Source organism: Prunus dulcis, chromosome 6, assembly GCF_902201215.1.
Source record: "Prunus dulcis chromosome 6, ALMONDv2, whole genome shotgun sequence".
NCBI lineage: Eukaryota > Viridiplantae > Streptophyta > Magnoliopsida > Rosales > Rosaceae > Prunus > Prunus dulcis.
In genome coordinates, this window is record NC_047655.1 from 27,140,174 (window position 1) to 27,162,178 (window position 22,005).

The following is a 22,005-nucleotide window of genomic DNA, read 5'->3' on the forward strand; positions in this document are numbered from 1 at the left end:
GAACAACTTCCTTCAAGTTTCAATCCTCACTCACACATGAAAAAACAAGAGTTTTCTTTGACTTAAAGAATCGGATATCCCTCCACCCCGGGAATGTCGAGGCAGAGGACGTGGTGAGGGTCTGGATCTGGTGTGGCGGTGAGAGAGAGAGAGAGAGAGAGAGAGAGAGAGAGAGAGGGGCATGTTTGGTGCAATGAATGGACCATAAAAGATGAAGGCATAGTTGTGGATTTGGATATGCTGCCATTGCTGCCTGGGACGGAGAAGATGAAGTGGCCGTGCTTCTGAATAAGTTTATTTTAACATTTAATATTTTGTTAGTAAAAATGACACTTAACAGAGTTCAGCTTCTGTTAAGTTAGAGGACACATGTCAACAAAGTAAGAAGGAAACAGGTTGGGAACAGGAGAAATGGAAACAGGAAAATTGAACTCTAACTATTTGGATTGACATAGATGTTAATTAACCACGACAATATAACGGTGAATATATTATGGTTATCCAGTGGGTTCTGCGCATTAAAGTTAAAAAATAAAGTATTGAAAAATTAATATGCATAGTAGCATAATGCTCAGACCAAAAAGAATAGCATCTTAATAATTCTACACACACACATAAAATTGAGGGCGGTCGGGACCACTATCGTCCCTTTGTGACTCTGTCCTTTCTTATAAGAAGTTGGGCTACTCTTTTATTGTCAATTAATTTTGAGGTAGACCCTCAATTTTCTCATAGAATTATATTTTAATTCAACATAAATGGTCCATTTCTATAAAAAAATATAATATAAAAATAGACAATATTGATTAAAGGTTTTAAAATATTCATTAAATAAGATAACATTAAATTATAAGGAGCCGCTAGGAGTTCATTCTCTCTCCTCAGATTTAGGAGCTCCTAGAAGTATGATTGAAGCTAAAATTTTATAGAGAGCTCCTAAAATAGCTTTCTAGTGTTTTTAGCTAAATTTTAACTAAAAAATAGAGAGCATGATTGTGGATGCTTAGAGCATTTCCAGCAGTTAGCCCTTTGCCATAGCAAGGGGAGCCCTAGGGCAGCTACTATTCACGTGAATAGTGGCTGCCTTAGCCCCCTCAGCAAAGTATGTTTCCAGCAGTTTAGGCTTGCCATGACAAATACTATTCATTTTTTTTTATTTTTTTCACAACTTTGTTCACTTAAACAATTAATTTTAATAATATTTTTAGATAAGATTTTTGGGTTCCTACGTGTCAATACTATTCATATCAGATAAGATTTTCGGTTTCAAATTTCAGATACATTTCAAAATTCAAATTTCAGATAAATTTAAAATGTCAAATTTCATATACATTTCGAAATTCAAATTTCAGATAAGATTTTCACCCGCTAAGATTGCGCCACGTGTCATATATATATGCCTAAATTTTTCTATAAAACCAGAGGCTTAGCTCATTCCTCCCACACCAGATCTTCTCTACGTTTCCATTTCTCATATTTTAGATTTCATTCTTCATTCTCAATGGCAGACATGCAAGAGATTTTGGAGAGGCACGAGCGAGAAACTAGATAAAGAATGCGTAGACGAGCTGCAAGCAAAAGGGCGCAGAGAGAACTAGATGAGCAACTTGGCATAGCAGTTACTTTGCTGGAGGAAGAAAACTAGAGCCGTCGTGGTTCACAAGAAGGCCGTGGCCCGAATATAGACAGACATAGACATTCTCGGGGTAAGAATCTTCTGGAAGATTATTTTATCCCACATTCTCTATACTCCGATGTTCATTTTCGAGCGAGATATAGAATGCAACCCCATTTGTACAGTAAAGTCATGCATGATATTTGCAATTATGATGAATACTTTGTTCAAAAGACAAATTGTGCTGAAAATTTGGGACTTCTTCCCGAGCAAAAGTTCATAGCTATGATACGAATATTGGCATATGGGTCATCTATTGATCAGGTGGACGAGGTTGCCCAGATGGGGAAGTCCACTATCTTGGAGAGTTTGGTGCGATTTTGTGATGCAGTGGAAACTCTGTACACCAGGGACTACCTGCGCAGACCTACGCCTAGGGACCTATAACGGCTTCTACAAAAAGCTGAGTCTCGTGGATTTCCTGGAATGATTGGTAGCATTGATTGCATGCACTGGCAGTGGAAAAATTGCCCAACTGCTTGGCAAGGGGATTACGGAAATAGAAAATGGCAGAAAAGTATCATCCTGGAAGCAGTTGCTGGTTTTGATATATGGGTTTGGCACGCCTTCTTCATAGTTGCCGGATCTCAAAACGATTTGAACGTCTTGGGTCAATCCCCGGTGTTCGATGATGTTTTGAGAGGTAAAGCCCCAAATATCGCATATGAAATCAACAGTACCGTATACCAGAACGGGTATTATCTAGTTGATGACATCTACTCGAGGTGGACAACATTTGTGAAAACAATTCCACATCCCCGATCCCATAAGCAAAATTTTTTTGCTGGCTATCAAGAGGGGTACAGAAAAGATGGTGAGAGGTGCTTTGGTATCCTTCAAGCCCGGTGGGCTATTATCAACGGTCCAGCGCGTCTATTTGTCGAGGAGGTGCTTAGGAGTATAATGATGACTTGTATCATCCTCCACAACATGATTGTGGAAGATGAGTATGATTACGATGCTGATGAAGTGTATGAACCAAATCTCATGGACACGGCCCTAACACGAATTTATGAAAAACCCATGAGGCCAAATGGAGAACCAGTGCAGCATGAACCGTTGGTTAGAGACGGTAGTTTCATGCCCCGTATGATTGATCGCTACACGGAGATGCAATCGTTGTATATTCATGAACGCCATCAAGTTGACTTGATGGAGCATTTATAGGCGGTAAAAGCCAATAAAGGTGAATGAAGTGAAGTGAAGATTTTTTTAAATTTATTATGTTTATGTTGTATTTTTACTTATGCTTTATTTTTTTAATGCTTTAGTTGTGGGTTGTTTATTTTTTATGCTTTGGTTGTGGTTTGCTTTTTATGTATAGAATGTTTTGAATAAAAAGGAATTTTGTTGAATATTTTTTTTATTCACTAAAACAAAATCAAAACAACTAATAAAATAAAATACATGAATTAAACAAAACAAAAAATACGATGAAATGAAAGGCAAGTAAACTAAGACATGAAAGGCAAGCAAACTATTTTAATGGTTTTCATCATTTAACCAATCCGTGTTGCTAGGTCCATCGTCACGAAAAAGTATTCGTCTCATAACATCCATTCGTTCTAGCTTCCAAAATTGTTTTGTTTCAAGGGACATATGGCTTGTATCCATGGCCATGGTTTCCCGATCTTTTTTTTCAATGTTTTGTTCGCGTACATACTCCATTTCGATGGGTGAGTCTTGACTCATTGGAGAATCCATAGGACCCGAACCAAATTCCTCTTTGGAATTCGAGTCGAACCCTGTGCGTGTCCGACACTTAGCGAGTGTCGGGCACAATTGACCTAATTGCCCTTCTAATTGAAATTTCAACCTTGACTCCTGCCGAAAATTTGCTCAATCCCAAAATTTTCGCCTGTCAGAACGAGCATAATATCCATACAACCAACTGCCAGCACTTCAATATACAAGCCAAAAGTTCCAATCTCACTCTAGGGCAATATATCAAAGCAATTCTAATAGTTTACAGAGAAATGAACCTTTTTACCAACCAACATTTTTGTAACAATGAAGCGAGGAAGGTGAGATGGCCCGATGGAGGATTTCCTGTGCACGCTAGAGCTCCTGGTCCGAGCTAGCTAGACCTCCTGAAGGTCTCTCCTGCGGGCCTGCCAGGTCCCGGGTGCCTGGGTAAACCATCATGAATATTTAATTAATAAAACTGCTCGGTATAAGTTTTTAAGAAAAACTCTGACCCCCGACTTCTAGAAGTGCGTGCACTAACTTTAAAATCCTTTTTCTGCCTACTTAGGTATTTCGGATGTTTAAAATCGTCTGAAAAGACTCGAGATTTCATTAAGCGATAAACTTCCATATTGGTCGATACAGAACCCCATGGGTCCACGACCTCCAATGACCAATCTGAGAGTTCCTTTAAGTTCCTCACATTTAAGGAACCATGTCCTGCAAGTTTGGTCTGAAACTGACGATCGGATTGACCCCGATCGTGAAATCATAAAATTTCCAAACCCTAGACCCAGGGTTCGCGATTTCGGAGTATCCGGGACTCCGATTCACAATCCGTCGAATCCTACATGATTCTAAAATTATTTGGGACAACATATCCGAAATTGAACGCGATCCAACGGTTCAGCAGTATTGAACCCGAAAATCGCACAATATGGAAAATCTGTTCGGGGCTCAAACGGAATCCAAATTGAGATCCGTGAAATCCTACGCGCTCGTGACAACATAAGGATCGTAACAAGATGTAGTGCCACTGCACTACCCTCACCCACGCACCCCAGCACGCGCCGGCAGCGATGGGTGTCTAAAGCGATTTCGCATCGCCGGAGAAACTTCAAACCACGGCTCCAAACTCCTACCCTAGGTAAAACACCATATTTGGAGCCACTTTTGTTCTTGGACCTACCCCAAAAAGTGGCCGGAAGTGGCCGAAAACGGAGGCTGAAAATTGGCTGAAACTTCAATGCGAAAACTGGGTTATCTACGGGAAAAATTGATGCAAACCCATCCAACCATCAGCTAGAGCAGGGAAAATAGGTGGGAATCCATACCTTACTCGACAAATTTGGAGAAGAATTGAGGGAGAACGAGTGACTTGAAGTTCTGGTGAGCACCGTCGGTTCCGGCGCGATTTCCGGCCAGCGCAGGTCACGTCACCGGCAGGGAATGGTCGGGGAAGGAAGAGGACGTCTTCCCGGTCGTTTTGGTACCGGCCTCGCCCACAGCCGTGGTCGGTGGCCGGAGTTACAAGTTGAAGAAGGAGGAGGGGCGGAGAGGTAGGGAGGTCGGCGCGAGGAGAGAGAGAGAACTGAGTAGGTTTTTATAAATCCAACTTCAAAATATTTACGGTTATGCCACTGAGACTCTTTTGACAATAACTCTCTCGTTACAACTCTGATTCGGGCCCACTACGTGTCTACGAACCCATTTCACCGTGCTTTACGCAACGGTGTAAGTGGAATTGTCAAATTCCTTCTCGATCAAAAAGTCACCTTTTTCTTAATAAAATATTCCGAGGGCAAAATTGTCTTTTCGCAAAAAAAAATATTCGTTAATTATGAGTTTTTGGTTTGGGTTATTACACCATAATTGAATCCGATGCCTGTGTCTTTTGAAATGGGGTCTCGTTCAACACTACAATTGGACCCGTTGGAAGAATTTGGAATTTTTTACAATTCTTCACCACCTCCCAACAATGGGTATGGTTGAAATTTTTTTTGCCTTATCTAGTAGCACCAAACCACATTTTTGCTTGCATAATCTATAAAAAAAAAATTAAATGGAAATGCAAGAAACTTTAAAAAATATTGGCAATGCAACATGTAAAAAAACCTAATGCAAATGCAGAAATTTTTAAAAAAATGCAACATGTATAAAAAAAATACAATAAATATTAACAAAATATATAAATTGCAAGAAACATTTAAATAAAAATTAATATGACATAGAAACTGATAGAACGAAAATTACAAATAATTTACCTCACTGCTAAGGTTTTCCCCGCTTCTATGGTTGTCCATCGCTTTTGCCAAGACATTTCTCCATTTCGCCAACTCTTTATTAAGAATTTTCCACCTACTAGATAATGCTATTTCTGTATGTGTCGAACCAATTGCCCTTTCATAAAATGCCTGATGAATTTTTTTCCACATATGACAAAATTTAATCTCATTGCCCGTTACAGGACAATGACTAACTTGGACCCAAGCCTCACATAAGCTAGCATCTTCCATCATGCTCCATGCCCCTCCATTTTCACTAGAAGAATCCATAATATGATAGAGAAAAATACAACTTGAAAGTGAAAAAAATATTGAGTAAAAAGTGAATAATAGTAGAATGAGAAGAAAATGTAAGAGGATTTGGTGTTAAAAGTGAAGAGTATTGGTTGGTATTTATACAAAAAAAAAATCAGTATTTTTAAAAAAAATTTCCAATTTTTTTTAATTACAGAAAAATTGGCTGCCGTTGGATTGAAGGAAAAAATCAAACTAGAGAGCCAATATGCCAACACGTGTAAGGTAGCCGTTGGTGGCTACTGTAGCATGATGTTTGAATTATTTTTTTTAACGTTGGCACGTGCAATGCACGCACCAACGGTAAAAAAAAATTGAAACCTGAAGAGTTGACGCCAGCCTGGCGTCAGCCATGACGTCACAGCCCTCGGGCTCTTGCTCGGGCCAAACTCCACCTCGGGCCAACCTAGTCTCGTGGCCCCAACCTCTTGCCCGGGCTGCCTTTTGTTGATGGAAACCTGTTTTTCTCCCAAACACCTCTCCCCCTCCCCCCCCTTCCCCCGCCCGAGTCCAGCCTTAGTTGCTGGACTTGCTCTTAGGAGCTCCTAAATCTGTGGAGAGAGAAAAGACTCCTAGTGGAGTCCTATAATTTAATGTTGCTTTATTTTATGCATAGTTTAAACTGTTAATTAATGCTAACTATTTATATATATATATTAAGATTGACCAATTATATTAAATTAAAACATAACAATAGTATTTTTGACTTCCTAAACTATGAGAAAAACTTGCCTAGCAGGAGTATGCCAAGGTAAGCTTTCCACCTAAATATCCCTACCCAATTATATTTCGACACGTGTCAATGACTTTAGCAGTTAAAAATAATAATTTTGGTCATCTATGCTCCTCCATTCCCGCGGCTGCAACTCACACCCCAGGAATCTATCTCCTCTCTCCCTTTTATTCTCTCTCTCATATGTTCCCCTTTCTCTCTCTCACTGTCAACCACTTTAACACTTAATTATTATTTTTTGGTTAAACCAACAGTTAAACCCTTCTCTTCCCCACTGTTACTCACCACAACAACCACTGGTGGCTTCAGCTTCAAAGTTGACCCCATCATTCTCCATCCTCCGTCCTCCGCATGCCCATCCCCTCCTCCGTTGTGGGGATCATCTCCCTCCTCATCGGTTCTCTCACTCTCATCTGTCTCTTCACTCCGACAACAATGGAGGCAGCGGCTTTGCTTGCCTCCGAATTTGAGGTGGCTAATATTAGATATGGAGGCCAATCTTTCCCTTTAATTCGATCTCTTCGTGCCGACCTCCAATGTGAATTGACTTGTGGGGTTGTGTAACACCCCGACCCTAATTTAAGTATCCATCTAAATTAATTAACTTAATTAATTATGAAATTCAAATTTTGCCTTCGGAGGTAGGGGTAATTTGGTCACTTTTTAATCTGAAAGGATGTGGGGGAAATTAATGGTGCTATTATGTAGATCGCACCGAGATGAGTCCGTAGACACGTATTGGGCTCGAATCGGAGTTGTATCAAAGAAGTTAAGATCAAAACAAGCTTAGTGACAAAATCGTAATTTTTTTGAAATTTGTTTTTAAAAAACTTGATTTTCTTTTTTCTCTCATTTCTCTCTCTCTCTCTCTCTCTATCCCCCTCATGATCTCTCCCTTTCTCCCTACTACGAAACAGCCCCCTCTTTACTATTCATTCGACGACTATTTAAGTCATCACCGTTGCATCTGGCCACCAAACTCGACAAGGTTTTTACCAAAAGATCCAGCGCGACGTCGCCTTCCCATCTCGACCCTTCGCTGCCCCAATCGTAGCCGTATCTCGCCGGAATTTGCAAAAAAGGACATGTTTTACCCAAAACTTCATGGAGCTCGTTCGAGTAGGTCCCAGATGGGAAATACTCTACTGCTGAATCCCCCTAGATTCCAGACCTTGCACCCGCCGAATGGGCGATTTATTGCCTAGCACCCGCATTTGTGAATCTTTAAGTCGCGCTTCAATTCTAATCGGTGACTCCCTCTCTCTTCTTGCCGATCCATCAGTCTATGACGACAATCAAAATAGACCTTCTAGGGAAGATGGGGCTTGTTCTTAGGAGTTGGGACAACTAAACGCTTGGGAGGGGTAGGTGTGGCATTCGTCACGCCATTTCCCTTCCTTTATCGATTGGGAGTGCACACGCTCTGGAAAGATTGGTTGGTTTGAATATTCTGGGTTTGCTGCTTCTGTGTTTCATTCACTTTGGACGAAATGATGTTGTTGTGTTCCTACATCTTTGCCATGCGTTGTCGTAAGTTCGTGATATGAGCTAGAAGCTCGACTTTGGTAGTGGTTTGGAGTGTAGCCGGATCCACTTTTGGTGTGCATGGGGGCATTGATGGGCTCACCCTACTCTGTTTTTTGAACGGTGACTCCTCTGTTGGTAGAAACAACAGGATCGAGGAAGCTCCTGTCCTGGTCGGGTAAAGATTGTGAATCAATTAGTATCAATTTCCCGCAGACGGGGCCAAACTGTTGATGTACAAATGTAGTCGGACACTTTTGATCCCAACTTAGTGATGATGTCACCTTCAGCCCTGCGTGCTCTTTGGCAGAGTGGATAAGCTACGAAACAAAAAAATGAGCAATAAGACCTTGGGCATTGGTGTGGTACCGACCTCCGATACTTAAGTTGGTATCAAGTATGGAGTGAACAATGATATAGACAAAGTGATGGCTAAAAAACCGAATGTAGCAGTTACCTTATTTTGGAGACTTGTGCCAGTATTTATAGACTTTGGGGGATGTGCATCTTGAGTGGGATTTCGATGTGGGTCTGTGGGCATTGCCTGAGGAGGCGCCACATGTCCTTGTGAGAAAATCTCTAATGAAGTGTGTTCTTTTGCCACGATTGACAGTCCATGGTGCCAAAGGCTCACATCGAGCCAATGATAACTTTTTTTGGGTCTGATGATACTTTGTGGGATGCAATTGATTGCCGGTTTTAACGGATCCTCCTCGTGGATCCCATATTCCACATGTCGTTCTCTAATTGGTCAGTCAGATATGGTATAAACATCCATTTTTGCTTCAAACCACATAATATATATTTTTTCTCTCACGAAACCCAACATCTCATCTCAATTTATTCACTCTTCTTCTCCATAAAGACCAAACTTTATCATTTGGGAAAGTATCGTAGATCCAATATGAAGAGGAAAAGAGAGTCAAATTTGTGAGGAAAACAGGCTTTTTCTAATTTGATGGCCTGAGGTCATACGCTCACTCAACACATCACATGGCCTCTTATCTCGTATTCAATTCGTATCTTTTTCTTTACCCTTATTTTTTCCCAAAAAAACATCCCTGTTTCGTTTTCCTTGTATCAGTTAACTTTGTACAAGGAGGCACATGCTGTTGACTTTTTAATTTATAGCTCTGTCACTTTTCCTTGGACGAGAAAATTTTTCACCACTTATCCCGAGCAATCACTCCATGTTCAGGTACATTATTGCAGTTGCATTTTGAGGCCCTCACAAGCACTCCACCTTCAGGTACAATAATTGAGTTGAATTTTGAGGCCCTTTTGGGTACTTGAATGGGGAAGTTGCATATACAGCAGTGCTATTGGACAACTGACTCACCCATTCTAACATGTATGCTATTCTGAAGATTGTACCAAATGTAATGCAATTTCATGTCCACATTATATTCACTACCAAATTTTTTATCTGCAGATACAACAGTGTCAGTAAGCACATGAAAAGATATAAGATTTGGCCCGTGAAAGGTTTAGAAATACTGGTGATTTTTATAGTCTGAGGGTACTTTTGGTGTTTAGAAATATTTATCACGCTGATGCCAGCACTTGACATATGGATAATTGACAAACGGTTATGTATAATATGATTCAAATCTCAAGTAATTGCGTTGTAATTATTGTAGAGATTTTGTATTTGCACTCTAAAAAGGTCATCAAACGTTCCTACTCATTTGAAAAAATATAAAATAGAATACACGATAAGATTGGAGGACAATAATAACTTCCCTTTTTTTTTTTCATAGGAATAATAACTTCCTATTGTAATACCCAATAAAGCAGAGTTTATTTTGGAAAAACATAAAACTTGGGAAGATGGCTGCGTATTATCTCCTAGAAGGAACTAACAAAAAACTTCAGGAAAAAAAATTACATATACACACATAGTCAGCCCATACAAATGAGCGGTGGGCCCACAAGGGTGTCTATCGTGCAGTGTATTTCAATTATCTTAACCGTATATTTTTTGATATTCCTTTAAATATCATCTCTGAAAAAAATCACTTGAATTCAAAATTATGTTACCACTCAATTAGATGGTTGTTGTTACTATGGTCTTTTCTTAAAGCACCGTATTCGTTTATGGGGAGTGCTAGCAACCTTCTCTCTAACCTTCTCCTTTGGACCTTCTCTCTTCTTCTCATGACAAGTGTCATTTTCTTTACACTTAAAACAATGTCATTAATGCATCACACAAACTAATTTTTGTTTTCCAAGTTTATCCTTATTAAATGTACTAATTTATTTTAATAACAAGCTAATTTTTTTTACAACTTTCTTATCACCTTGTTAAAAAATTAAATAAGAAAATAAAAACTGAAGTTTTTAAAATTATTTTTTTTCCAAAGAACGTGTGTTTTGTTAAAAACAAAATAAAAATGATAACAATGTCATGTAACAAATTTTATTTTTTATATATTCTAAAAATGACATTTTTCTTATTTAATTTTTAACAATGTGCTAAAGAAGTTGTAACAAAATTTGAATAAATTGAAGGAAATATAAAAGCCAATACATTTTAAAAGGGTAAATTTAGAAAACAAAAACTAATTTGTGTGATGCATTAATGACATTGTTTTAAGTATAAGGAAAATGACACTTGTCATGAGGAGAAAAGATAAGGTCCAAAAGAGAAGGTTACTAGCCTTTCTCTTCGTTTATTTTGTTGATCCCATCTAAATGTATTAATGAGGGATCTATCTAATTTTTACCATAACATATACCTATTCATCACTCTCTCCTGTGCTTTTGTTTAAAATTAGAAAATCAGTACTGATAAAATGTTAGCTGGAAATGAAAAGTGGACTTCCTAAATTTCAAAGTAAGAATCCTCCCTTTTGTTTTTATTACAGCAGTGTCATACTTGACTATAATTTATTGAAACAAGATCTTAAGATTATTGTCGCATGCTGTGCGATTACAGTCTATCAGAGCTCTTCCCTTATAATGCAGACAAAGGACCACTTCATGTAACAGCTGATGAGAGATCTTATGGTTTTTAGGCTTTGTTGGATCAGGCTTGCAACGAAGGGCGGGCATTTTGCGAGTAACTGTTTTAATTGGTGATACTATGTCTGAGTAGTTCCATATTGCCCCATTTGGTAGGATATTAGCTTTTTTAAGAATATTTGTGATATTGTATGCGTTCCAAATATCGTGGGATCGCTGGAAGTATTCTTCTTGGTCAAGTGTTTGCTCGGAACATGTGCCGTGTTTGTTCCATTCACGTTCCCAAAACTCTGTATAATTGGCATTTTCGACGTTGGGCCAAGATATCTTCAGTTTGGCTTCCAATTTAGGAGCCTGCAACATCCAAGCAATAAATCTATTGTGAGGAAAATACAAAAAACTAAAGAGTAACTAGAAAAACAAAGAGACAATTCATACCAAACTATTGTTAAATCGCGTCCGAGTGCAATTCGCCACCCAAGCCTTTTTGGAATAATTACTTGGCCATAGGCCATGGATGGTGAAAATTGAGGGCGGGTTTTGGTAGCAAGGTTGTTTGCTAACTGCGCAGGTGGTTGGTGGCCATTGTTGCACAAACTGAAAATATTGATATGATCCTGCATAAAGAACATAAATTTAGCTTACTGATCATGAATAAACTGCACTTATTGCAACAACTGTAAAGTAACTATTGAAAAAAGATTCCCGAATGATAACTTGATGCAAAGAAAACAAAGTCGTGTAGAGTAAAATAAGTAGAAAGCAATGTTAAGTATTAACAATAACAAACTGTATACATATACCATAGAGCACAAATTCAACCCACCAGTGCTCATAGTGAAACACAAGAAGAGGACGAATGCAAGAACATGGAAAGCGAGTGACAATTTCAACATTGCCATACATAGAGGGGGAGAAAAAGATCGGGAGAGGCTTTCTTAGCTAGTTAAGAAAGACTGTATTGTTTATATAGAGGTTGGGGTACTCTCACAACTTATCTCTAACTTACTAAATTTCGTTTCCCATTCTTGTGTTGTGGGTTGTTCAGACCAAAAAAAATCTTGAGGGTTGGAGACGAAAATTTTCCATTTTAAGACGATACATTACAAGTCGGTTTTGCTCCCGAGCTATTGTACAATTGTCAATTAACCCCTGAAGCTAATTTTTCTGTAAATTAAGGACACAAATGTTTTGAAATAGCCAATTTACCACTTACCCTTTTTTTCAAATTTTATCCAATTTTTTGTCTATATTAAGAGCAAATTCGTAATTTTAGGAAAAATTAAAATCATACTCTATTTATTAAGTAAAAGTATTAAAAAGATTTAAAAATCAGAAAAAGAAAAAATCTAACCCCCCATCAAACCCCCCATCAATCCGGATCCTCTACTTGAATCCTCCTTATTAGGAGAAATTATACAATACTACTGTAGTACCAGCTGGCATTGCTAATTGGTACTACGGTCCAATAAAATTTGGACATGTGTACAACTTATACACATCAACAAAACCGTCGTTAGCCTCAACGTTAACCAAACAGAGGTTATCAGACCGGAAAAACAAAAAAACAAAACAAAAAACAAAAGAGATTAATTACCAACCTTAAGACTCTGTGATGGCCTTGCCAAAAGCTTGAAGTCATCCGGCGGTGGCTTTAGATCAAAATTGCTTCAGTGCTTCAGTGCTTCAGTCTTAGATCGACAAATTTGTGTGCAATTTTATTATTTGACTTTGGGTCATAACCCCAAATAAATAAGCTTTCAGGCACTGATTCATGGCCAGTGAGAGGCACAAGGGGTTGGTTGAGTACCTCACCACCAACAAGCCGTCAATTTTCACGGGAAATATGCAATCGCAAGATATAATTGTAGCCAACACCACTGTTGTTTTTTAATTTGTCAGCCACCGCTCATGGGAGAATATGGAAAAAAAATTAGTGAGAGCTTATCGGAGATGATGGCGGAGGCCGATGGAACCTATCCTAACCTTTTGAATTGAGGCCCAAAATCGATAAGGAATAGGGCAATTGACTTGATAAACTCCCAAGTCTGCGATGGTTCTTTATTTTTCTTTTTGGTGGTGAATCTTTGATGGCAACGACGAGTTTGGGCATCGCTTAAAGCCACCATAGGGACGTCGTCATTCTCAGGTGGCGCTGCCCAAGAGAAAGTAATAGTGTCGAGTATTTCTCGTTTGCAACAATGATGGTTGACGGGTGTTTTTACTTTCCAGTGGTTACGGGATGTTAACGGCAGTACATTAAGTTGGTTGCTGATGTGTATAAGTGGTACACATGTCCGAATTTTATTGGACCGTAGTACCAATTAGCAATGCTAGCCGGTGCTACAGTAGTATTGTATAATTTCTAAGAGAAATTATGATACACTTTTCGCCTTCATATTCCCCCTCATTAAATTTACTCAAATGGATTTTAAGTTAACACATCATTTTTAAAATTAAACTCCAATTTGCTAGTGGGGTCTAGTTCAGTTGAAAATGGCCTTAACTTGCATATCAGAGGTCTCAGGTTAGAATTCCATCATAGTTGTATGTGTGTGTGAAAAATTTCTATCCCCCGTAATAAAATTTCCATCATAGTGTATTGTTACTAAATTTCTATTAAAAATTTCCATCATAGTGTATTGTTACTAAAAAAAATCAAATTTTCTATTAAAAAAGATAATAAAGCCCTAATTGAACCAACGTAAAACTTAAAATCATTAGTCGTCTTTCTTCTTCTATTTCAACGTCTCTGCAAGCATCTGGCCTACTCCATGGCAACAACCATGGTGGGCTTGAAATTGGTACTTTACTAAACAGATTCAATTTAATAATATAAAACGAACAAAAGGAGACAAATGGTACCAATTACAAAGCCTGAACCCAAAAAGCCAACTGTGAAGAAGACAAATGGTGGGCATCTCGGCTGTTGCTATTCTTTTGGAAATAAAAACCAGTCTTCCGCATAGTTGATGTTTCTTTGTACTAAACTAACCTATAATTTTATTCCTGTTTGAGCCTAGTCGAAATTCGACCATATGTCTTGGAAAACCAATAGGCCAAAATATAAATTGGCCGCTCAAGTTGCCTAACAACCAAATTGAAACAAGAAGGCCAGATTTAGGGGTTATCATGCATTCCACGTTGTTTAATCTTCAATAAAGTCTATAGCTTTAGAGGCATGATGTTCAACCATAATTCATACCAAGAACTTAGAAATCCAAACCCAACTTCCTACATTGGGTTGAAAACATTTGACTTTCGAAGTCAAAACATTTGAAACATCTGAAGTGGGTGTTCAGTTGTGGTCTAAAATTCAACCAAGATCGAGTCCTCCGATCAACCCATATCAATATACTACAAAAAATGAAATAGATGACGATAATCCACCGTCGTTGAGATGCTTTGAAAACCGTCGTTAAATCGACCGCCATCTTTTGGAGTATCAAACTACGACGGCTTTTCCCCATCGTTCGTTGTTCTGTTGTAAAGACGACATTCTTTTGTTAAAAACCGTCGTTGTTTATGGCTAAAGTCGACGATTTATAAAAACCGCCATTATTTATGTGTAAAGACGACGGTTTTTGTTTAAAAGACGACGGTATTTTGTTAAAACCGTCGTCATTTATGGGTAAAGACGTCGTATTTTGTTAAAAAGCGTCATTGATTGTATATAATGGCGACGGTATTGTGTTAAAACGGTCATTGATTATATGTACAAACGACGGTTTTTTCAATAAAACCATCGTTTTATTTTCTTTAAATTTGTCGTCTAATAAGTTCCCAAGCTGTTACATTCTAGCACTACTACAAAAAGTGAAAAAGACGACCAGAAAACAACGACGGTCTAAGTGAAAACCGTCGTTGTTTCTAAAAAGACGACGGTTCTAAAAACACCGTCGTGTAATACCACCTTAGACAACTAAAAATGGAGATTCAAATGGCTGTTCAAAAACAACGACGTACCTAATTAAACAACCGACGTCTATTTGAAATAGATTTCCGCAGTGTAAAATCAAAGCCAACAAAGAACGGCAGAAGTTATGAATCGACCGACGTAGAAAGTAAAGACGACGATTTCAATAAAAGCCGCCGATTTTACTCATAAAATAACACGACGAGGTTTTCGTATAAGACGCCGTATAATTACAAAAAAATCCACGGCTTTAAAATACAAAATATCGCCATATTAAATTAATGTACAACGACGGAAAATATAAATATATCGACGTCATTATCGTATAGTTCTACGACGTTATCTTTAAATCGCACTATAAAATTTAACATTGTATTTATTCATTTTATACGTCGTACCTTTGATTTTAACCGTCGTCTTAATAAGAATTTTTGTTAACAATTTTTTTCTTTGATTTTCTTATCCCACGTCGGTAGATCTACTTAATGACAAGAATTGAAATAACCACGACGGTTTATATAGAAAACCGCCGACATAATCAGATTTTTCTGAGATCCCAAGGGTTACGAAATCTTACCAGATGGAACTCTGCTCCACATCATAATCTTAACAGATGACACAGATTTGCAATCAGAGAGACAATTTTTTGGAAGTTGATGATGTGTGCTTTTGTGTATCTACAAATATTACACCTAACGTCGTTGCAAATTTGCAATCAGAGAGACAATTTTCAACGACGGTTATATTATACCTAACGACGTTTAAAAAACAAATCAACGTCGCTAAACAAATATATTACGTCGTCTTAGTCTTACTTAAGACGACGAAAAACGACGACAGTAATACAAAAACAGTTGTTGTTTTTATATTCTTATTTTATTTAAATTTGTTTATACCGGATATTATCGACCTATGGCCACCAAACACGTGGACGGGATCAATATCTATCACAATTTTCCTTTGGCAAGAAACCTGCCGAATCTGTACATTTCGACTCTTTTGGCACCTGGACACGTGTCATGCTCACAATCCGTTTCTACAGTCCCACATCGGAAATATGAGCATAGTGCACGCCTCCCAAGGCCTATATAAGGAGACCCCTATCCCCAAATGGAAGGGACGACGAAAAACCAACGGTACGCTACCGCTTGATCTGTAATCTGATATTTACTAAATCCGTACTTACTTAAGCATCGGAGAGCCTTCGGCCGGTACCACACCGGTACCCCAAGGTATTACCGAACGTGTCCTTTTGCAGGAACCTGATCTTCCGAAGACTAACTCCCTTCCGAAGACCCAATATCACTAAGTTGGGCGAACCACATGTCGAACCACTTTTTCGCATCAACAGTTTGGCCCCGTCTGTGGGAACGAAATAAAAACCATCAACCCACTATCCCCTAGACACATGGGGACCACTTCAATACCCAATTTCCTATCAGAGGAAGGGGTGCCGTTCGGAAGGCAAACTGGAGCTAGCCCAGCGCTACCCCCATGCACTCCCTTCGAAAACGCCCCCTCAACCCAAACAACAGCAGAGGCCGAGCTAGTAGTCCAAATTGCGTCCCTCCGGAAGGACAAGGCTAGGCTTCAGGAGCACAACCACCTTCTGTCTTCCAAAGTGGACGAAACCCAGCAGCTGCTGCACCAGCAGCACACGCAGAACATCCAGACAACTTACTCTTCCGAGAGCTTGCAAACCCCTCATGGGAGGAGGAAGTACGGAAAGGTAGCGAGGGCAACGCCCGCGCCTTCCAAACAGTTGGTGGTACCGACACCCCGGGATCAACCACACGTCCCGAAGAAGGTCTACTCCGATTGCCGACACAGGCTTAACGATCGAGAGGCGAAAAGACAGAGGTCTCCGATCAGGATTAGCGCTCGACTAAGGGAATCCCGGATGAACGCCTTAGGAAGCAAGTCGCCTATTCGGAAGGTCAGGGGGCTGGACTCCACAGAGTCGGCGTCCGAGTACATCCCTTCCAATACGCAAACTTCCACCTACCGTTCGGCACCAACTCAATACTCGGGGGATAATTCAGTGAGCCCGCGAAGACGCTCGGAAGACTATGGTTCTGAGGAAATACCAAGCCGAGACCCTGTTGTCCGACTCCTTTTTCGGAAAATCCAGAAAATGAAAAACGATAAGGCTCGCTCCCAGGAATCGGAATGGGGAAAGCTTCGGCCCGGACCGTTCACGAGATGCATCCGGCGTTCTCGGCAGGATAGGGAAGTACAGCCACTGCGTATCCCGTTTTATACTGGAACTGAGGACCACTTAACCCACCTCCATTCATTTCAATCTGCCATCGGATGCAAGGGTCTGAGCGATGAGGGGCAGTGTCTACTATTCCCATCTTCCCTTACCGAGGCAGCCCTGAACTGGTTCTACCGGTTAGAGCCGGAAACGGTAGATTCTTTTGACGAGCTGAAGCAAATTTTCCTCAATCACTTCATGATCCAAACGGACCGTCTTTACTCTGCCGATGATCTGTACACGATTCGGCAGAGAGAGGACGAGCCATTGAGAGAGTATGCGGCGCGCTTCAGTCACGAATACTCAAGGTGTCCGGAAACAGATGATAGGGCAGCCTACGGCGCCTTCAAGAGTGGCCTTCGGTCCTCGCATTTTCGATACCTGGTACACAGCAGCAACTGGCGCACGTATGACGAGCTGATGAAGCAAGCAGCGGTGCACGCCAAGGCCGAGTATTTCAACTCGAAACCCAGTGTTCCGGCACGCCGAGGGGATACAGAGCCAAACGCTTATCCAGCGAAGACGCCGTCCTACGATAGCATCGACCCATATTCGGCAGACCATAAGAGGAAGGACAACCGTGCCGATCGAAGAGATCATCCGAAGAAGGAAAAGGGGCGGTATTGTCGCAACGACAACCGAGGACCCCTACCCAATCGTGACCACGGCAACGAGGTCTTTACCCTACTGAACACCACCTACGAAGCCGTTCTGATGAACGAACAGGAAATAATACCAAAACCAAATCAGCGAAGACCCAATCGGCAAGACAACAGGGAAACCGGTAAATTCTGCCGATACCATCAACACAACAGCCATAATACGGAAGATTGTATAAGTCTGAGGAAGATCGTGGAACGGTTGATCCGAGAAGGGAGACTGGATCAGTATATCGCCCGGCAGCCATTGGCGCCGGTGCCGAACCCCACTCGGCAGATAAACATGATAAGCACTATCAGCGGTGGCCCTACCGTTGTGGGCATGAGCAACCGTTCGATGAAACAGTATGTGCGCGCCGCACAGTTTCCTCAGGTGCTCGGCATAGAGGTGAATCGGCACCAGGAAGTACCAAAGGTTCATTGGGAGCCGATCACATTTTGCGAAGAGGAAGAAGAGGGAATCCTCTATCCCCACGACGACCCGATGATCATCCGAGCTGAAATTGCCGATTACGATGTAGGGCGAGTGCTGATCGATACCGGGAGTTCCGTGAGCGTGATCTTGGCCGAAGCTTTCAGAGAGATGGGAATCGGTGACAACCAGGTCAACTGGCAGTTGACACCTTTGCTGAGTTTCTCTGGGGACCTGGTCCAACCGATCGGTAGCGTTAAACTGCCGATTACATTTGGCACAGTGCCAAGAAAGACAATGACATACGATCAGTTCCTCATCGTTGACTGCCCGACGGCGTACAACGTCATCGTTGGTCGAACGGCGCTTACGAGGGTTAAGGCGCATCTCTCGCCCCACATGCTATTGATGAAATTCCCAACCCAGAACGGCACGGGAGCAATCCGAGGAAACCAGTTAAGTGCCCGGACTTGCTATGCCACGGCCCTCAAGGCAACCTCTTTCAAACTCCCCGACGAAACCATGTCTGTGCAGGGGATACCGAACGGTACGGGACCAGTCGATGATCCAAGAGATGAATCCCTGACCCCTCACACATAGCCCGCAGAGGAATTAGAGACGGTAACCTTGAGCGATGAACGGCCGGATCGTCAGGTTAGGATCGGCACGAGACTCACTGCTGACCTCTGAACGCAATTCATAAATTTCTTGCGGCACCATTCGGAAGTATTTGCATGGTCTTACGAGGATATGCCCGGCATCTCCCCTGAGGTCATCAGCCATAAACTCAGCATCTCCCCCGCTTATAAGCCCGTAAGGCAGAAGCGTCGATCATACGATGCCGAACGGTACGAGGCAATGCGTACGGAGGTCGATAAACTTCAAACCATCGGCTTTATCCGGGAGGCAACGTATCCGGTATGGCTGGCAAATTCTGTGATGGTCAGAAAGGCCACAGGCGGGTGGCGAATGTGCCAAGACTATACCGATCTCAACAAGGCCTGCCCGAAGGACAGCTTTCCGTTACCATGGATAGACCAGCTCGTGGACGCCACTGCCGGCCACGAACTGCTAAGCTTTATGGACGTCTATTCCGGCTACAATCAGATATTCATGCACCCTCCCGATAGCGAACACACCGCATTCATAACGGACAAAGGGTTGTACTGTTATAATGTCATGCCGTTCGGTCTGAAGAACGCGGGGGCAACATATCAAAGGCTTGTCAACAAAATCTTCGCCGGATACATCGGCAACATCATGGAGGTTTACGTTGACGACATGTTGGTAAAAAGCAGAACTGCCGAAGAACACCTGCACAATTTATCAATCATGTTCGGCATACTGAAAGACTACCGGATGAGACTGAACCCGAAGAAATGCGCCTTCGGTGTATCTTCCAGGAAATTCCTCGGATTCATGATCAGTCAAAGGGGGATCGAAGCGAATCCCGAAAAAATAAAAGCAATCATCGATATGGAGAGGCCGAAGACGACGAAGGACATTCAAAGCCTTACCGGACGCGTGGCCGCCTTGACCCGCTTCATATCGAAAGCTACCGATAAATGTGTACCGTTCTTTAAAGCCTTGAAAGGGGGCAAACAGAATATCACATGGACTGCCGAATGCGATAAGGCATTTCAAGACTTAAAGAACTACATGAGCAAAGCCCCCCTGTTGTCAAAACCACTGCTTGGAGAAATTCTCTACCTCTACCTTTCGGTATCTGGCACTGCCGTGAGTTCGGTATTGATTCGAAAACCAGAAAAGGCAGAGCTACCGATTTTCTATGTCAGTAAAGCACTCCAGAGTGCTGAACTTCGATATCCCCCATTAGAGCAGCTTGCTCTAGCCCTTGTTGTCTCGGCACGAAGACTTCGGCCATACTTTCAGGCACGGGATCAAAGTCCTGACCAACCAACCGCTCCGGCAAGTGCTCCAGAAACCAGAAATTTCTGGCCGATTGATCAAGTGGGCAATCGAACTCGGGGAATTCGACATACAGTTCGTTCCGAGGCCCGCCGAAAAGGGCCAGGCTGTTGCCGATTTTATCTCCGAGCTTACCCCATCAACAGTACAGCCGACGCGTGAGGCAACCGAGACCAGCTTGCCGGATGAACCAGACACAGAACGCTTTGACACCTCAGCCCCCGTATGGGGTCTGCACGTAGATTGCTCGGCAAACCAGCAAGGATGAGGAGCAGGCCTGGTCCTGACAACACCGGACGAACTCAAGATCGAGTACGCCCTCCGATTCAACTTCCGAACCTCCAACAATGAAGCGGAATATGAAGCCCTCTTGGCCGGCCTTCGGTTAGCCAAGAGCATGAATGCAAAGCAAATCCGAATTCACAGCGACTCCCAACTCATTGTGAACCAGGTAACGGCAGACTTCGCCGCCAAGGATGCCTCCATGTACGCCTACCTTTCAACCGCCCATCAGCTACTCCGAAGTTTCCAAGCATACGAGATCAAACAGATCCCCGGAGGCGAAAACAGCCATGCCGATGCTTTGGCAAGACTCGCTTCGGCGATAAACGACAAAGTCGGAAGAAAGGTACCAGTGGAGATCCTTGCCCAACCGAGCACGATAACCTCCGAAGCGTGTGCTGTACGGTATGAGGATACATGGATGTCTCCTATCTACTTATACCTGACGAACGGCACCCTTCCTGAGGATAAAGCCCAGGCCCGGAAGCTGAGATACCGATCAGCAAGATACACAGTTATCAACGATGTACTCTACAAGCGCGGCTACACTACCCCATATCTCAAATGCCTCACGGCAGAACAAGGGGAGTACATCCTTCGGGAGATTCACAGCGGCGTATGTGGCGACCACTCTGGATCCCGATCACTCGCCTACAAAGCCTTTCGGCAGGGATACTTTTGGCCTACCATGCACCAGGACGCCAATTCACTAGTGAAGAGGTGTGACAAATGCCAGCGCTTCGGTAATGTCCCACATATCCCTGCTGAACCTCTCACACCGATTGTAAGTCCTTGGCCTTTCGCACAATGGGGACTGGACCTGATTGGCCCAATGCCGCAAGGCAAGGGGCATGTAAAATATGCAGTGGTTGCCGTTGACTACTTCACCAAATGGGTAGAAGCCGAACCTCTTGCAACCATAACGGCAGCAAAGATTGAAGATTTCGTCTGGACTCACATTTGTTGCCGATTCGGTATCCCATATGCAATCATTACCGATAACGGCAGACAATTCGATTCGGAACTCTTCAGGCAATTTTGCACCCGCTTGAAAATCAACTTGTTTTTCGCATCACCAGCCCATCCCCAGTCGAACGGTCAGGTCGAAGCAATAAACAAAATAGTGAAGAAGCTACTGAAACGGCAGCTGGACAAGGCTAAGAGAGCCTGGCCGGAGAAGCTTCCCGAAGCATTATGGGCCATTCGGACGTCTTACCGAACGTCCACTGGAGAAACACCCTTTTCCTTGGCTTTTGGTTCGGAAGCGGTGGTGCCTGTGAAAATCGGCGAACCTTCCTACCGAACGGAAACCTTCGCACCAAAGCCGAACGAAGAGGCCATGTCTCTAAGCCTTGACCTACTCGAGGAGCACCGAGCACAAGCCAACCT

The 22,005-nt window shown here is 42.0% G+C and overlaps 2 protein-coding genes across 2 annotated transcripts; one reads left to right on the forward strand and one right to left on the reverse strand.

The window, feature by feature from the left end:
* Positions 1–11,018: 11,018 nt before the first annotated feature.
* On the reverse strand, positions 11,019–12,099 carry LOC117630852 (ribonuclease MC-like). Its single transcript, XM_034363662.1, has 3 exons — positions 11,988–12,099; positions 11,600–11,778; positions 11,019–11,515 (listed from the first exon to the last, which is right to left on the reverse strand). Exons 1-3 carry the CDS (start codon positions 12,061–12,063, stop codon positions 11,087–11,089), a joined length of 684 nt encoding a protein of 227 aa, XP_034219553.1. The 5' UTR covers positions 12,064–12,099; the 3' UTR covers positions 11,019–11,086.
* A 4,386-nt stretch (positions 12,100–16,485) lies between these two features.
* Positions 16,486–19,005, forward strand: LOC117630595. Its single transcript, XM_034363296.1, has 2 exons — positions 16,486–17,487; positions 17,587–19,005. Exons 1-2 carry the CDS (start codon positions 16,486–16,488, stop codon positions 19,003–19,005), a joined length of 2,421 nt encoding a protein of 806 aa, XP_034219187.1.
* Positions 19,006–22,005: the final 3,000 nt, after the last annotated feature.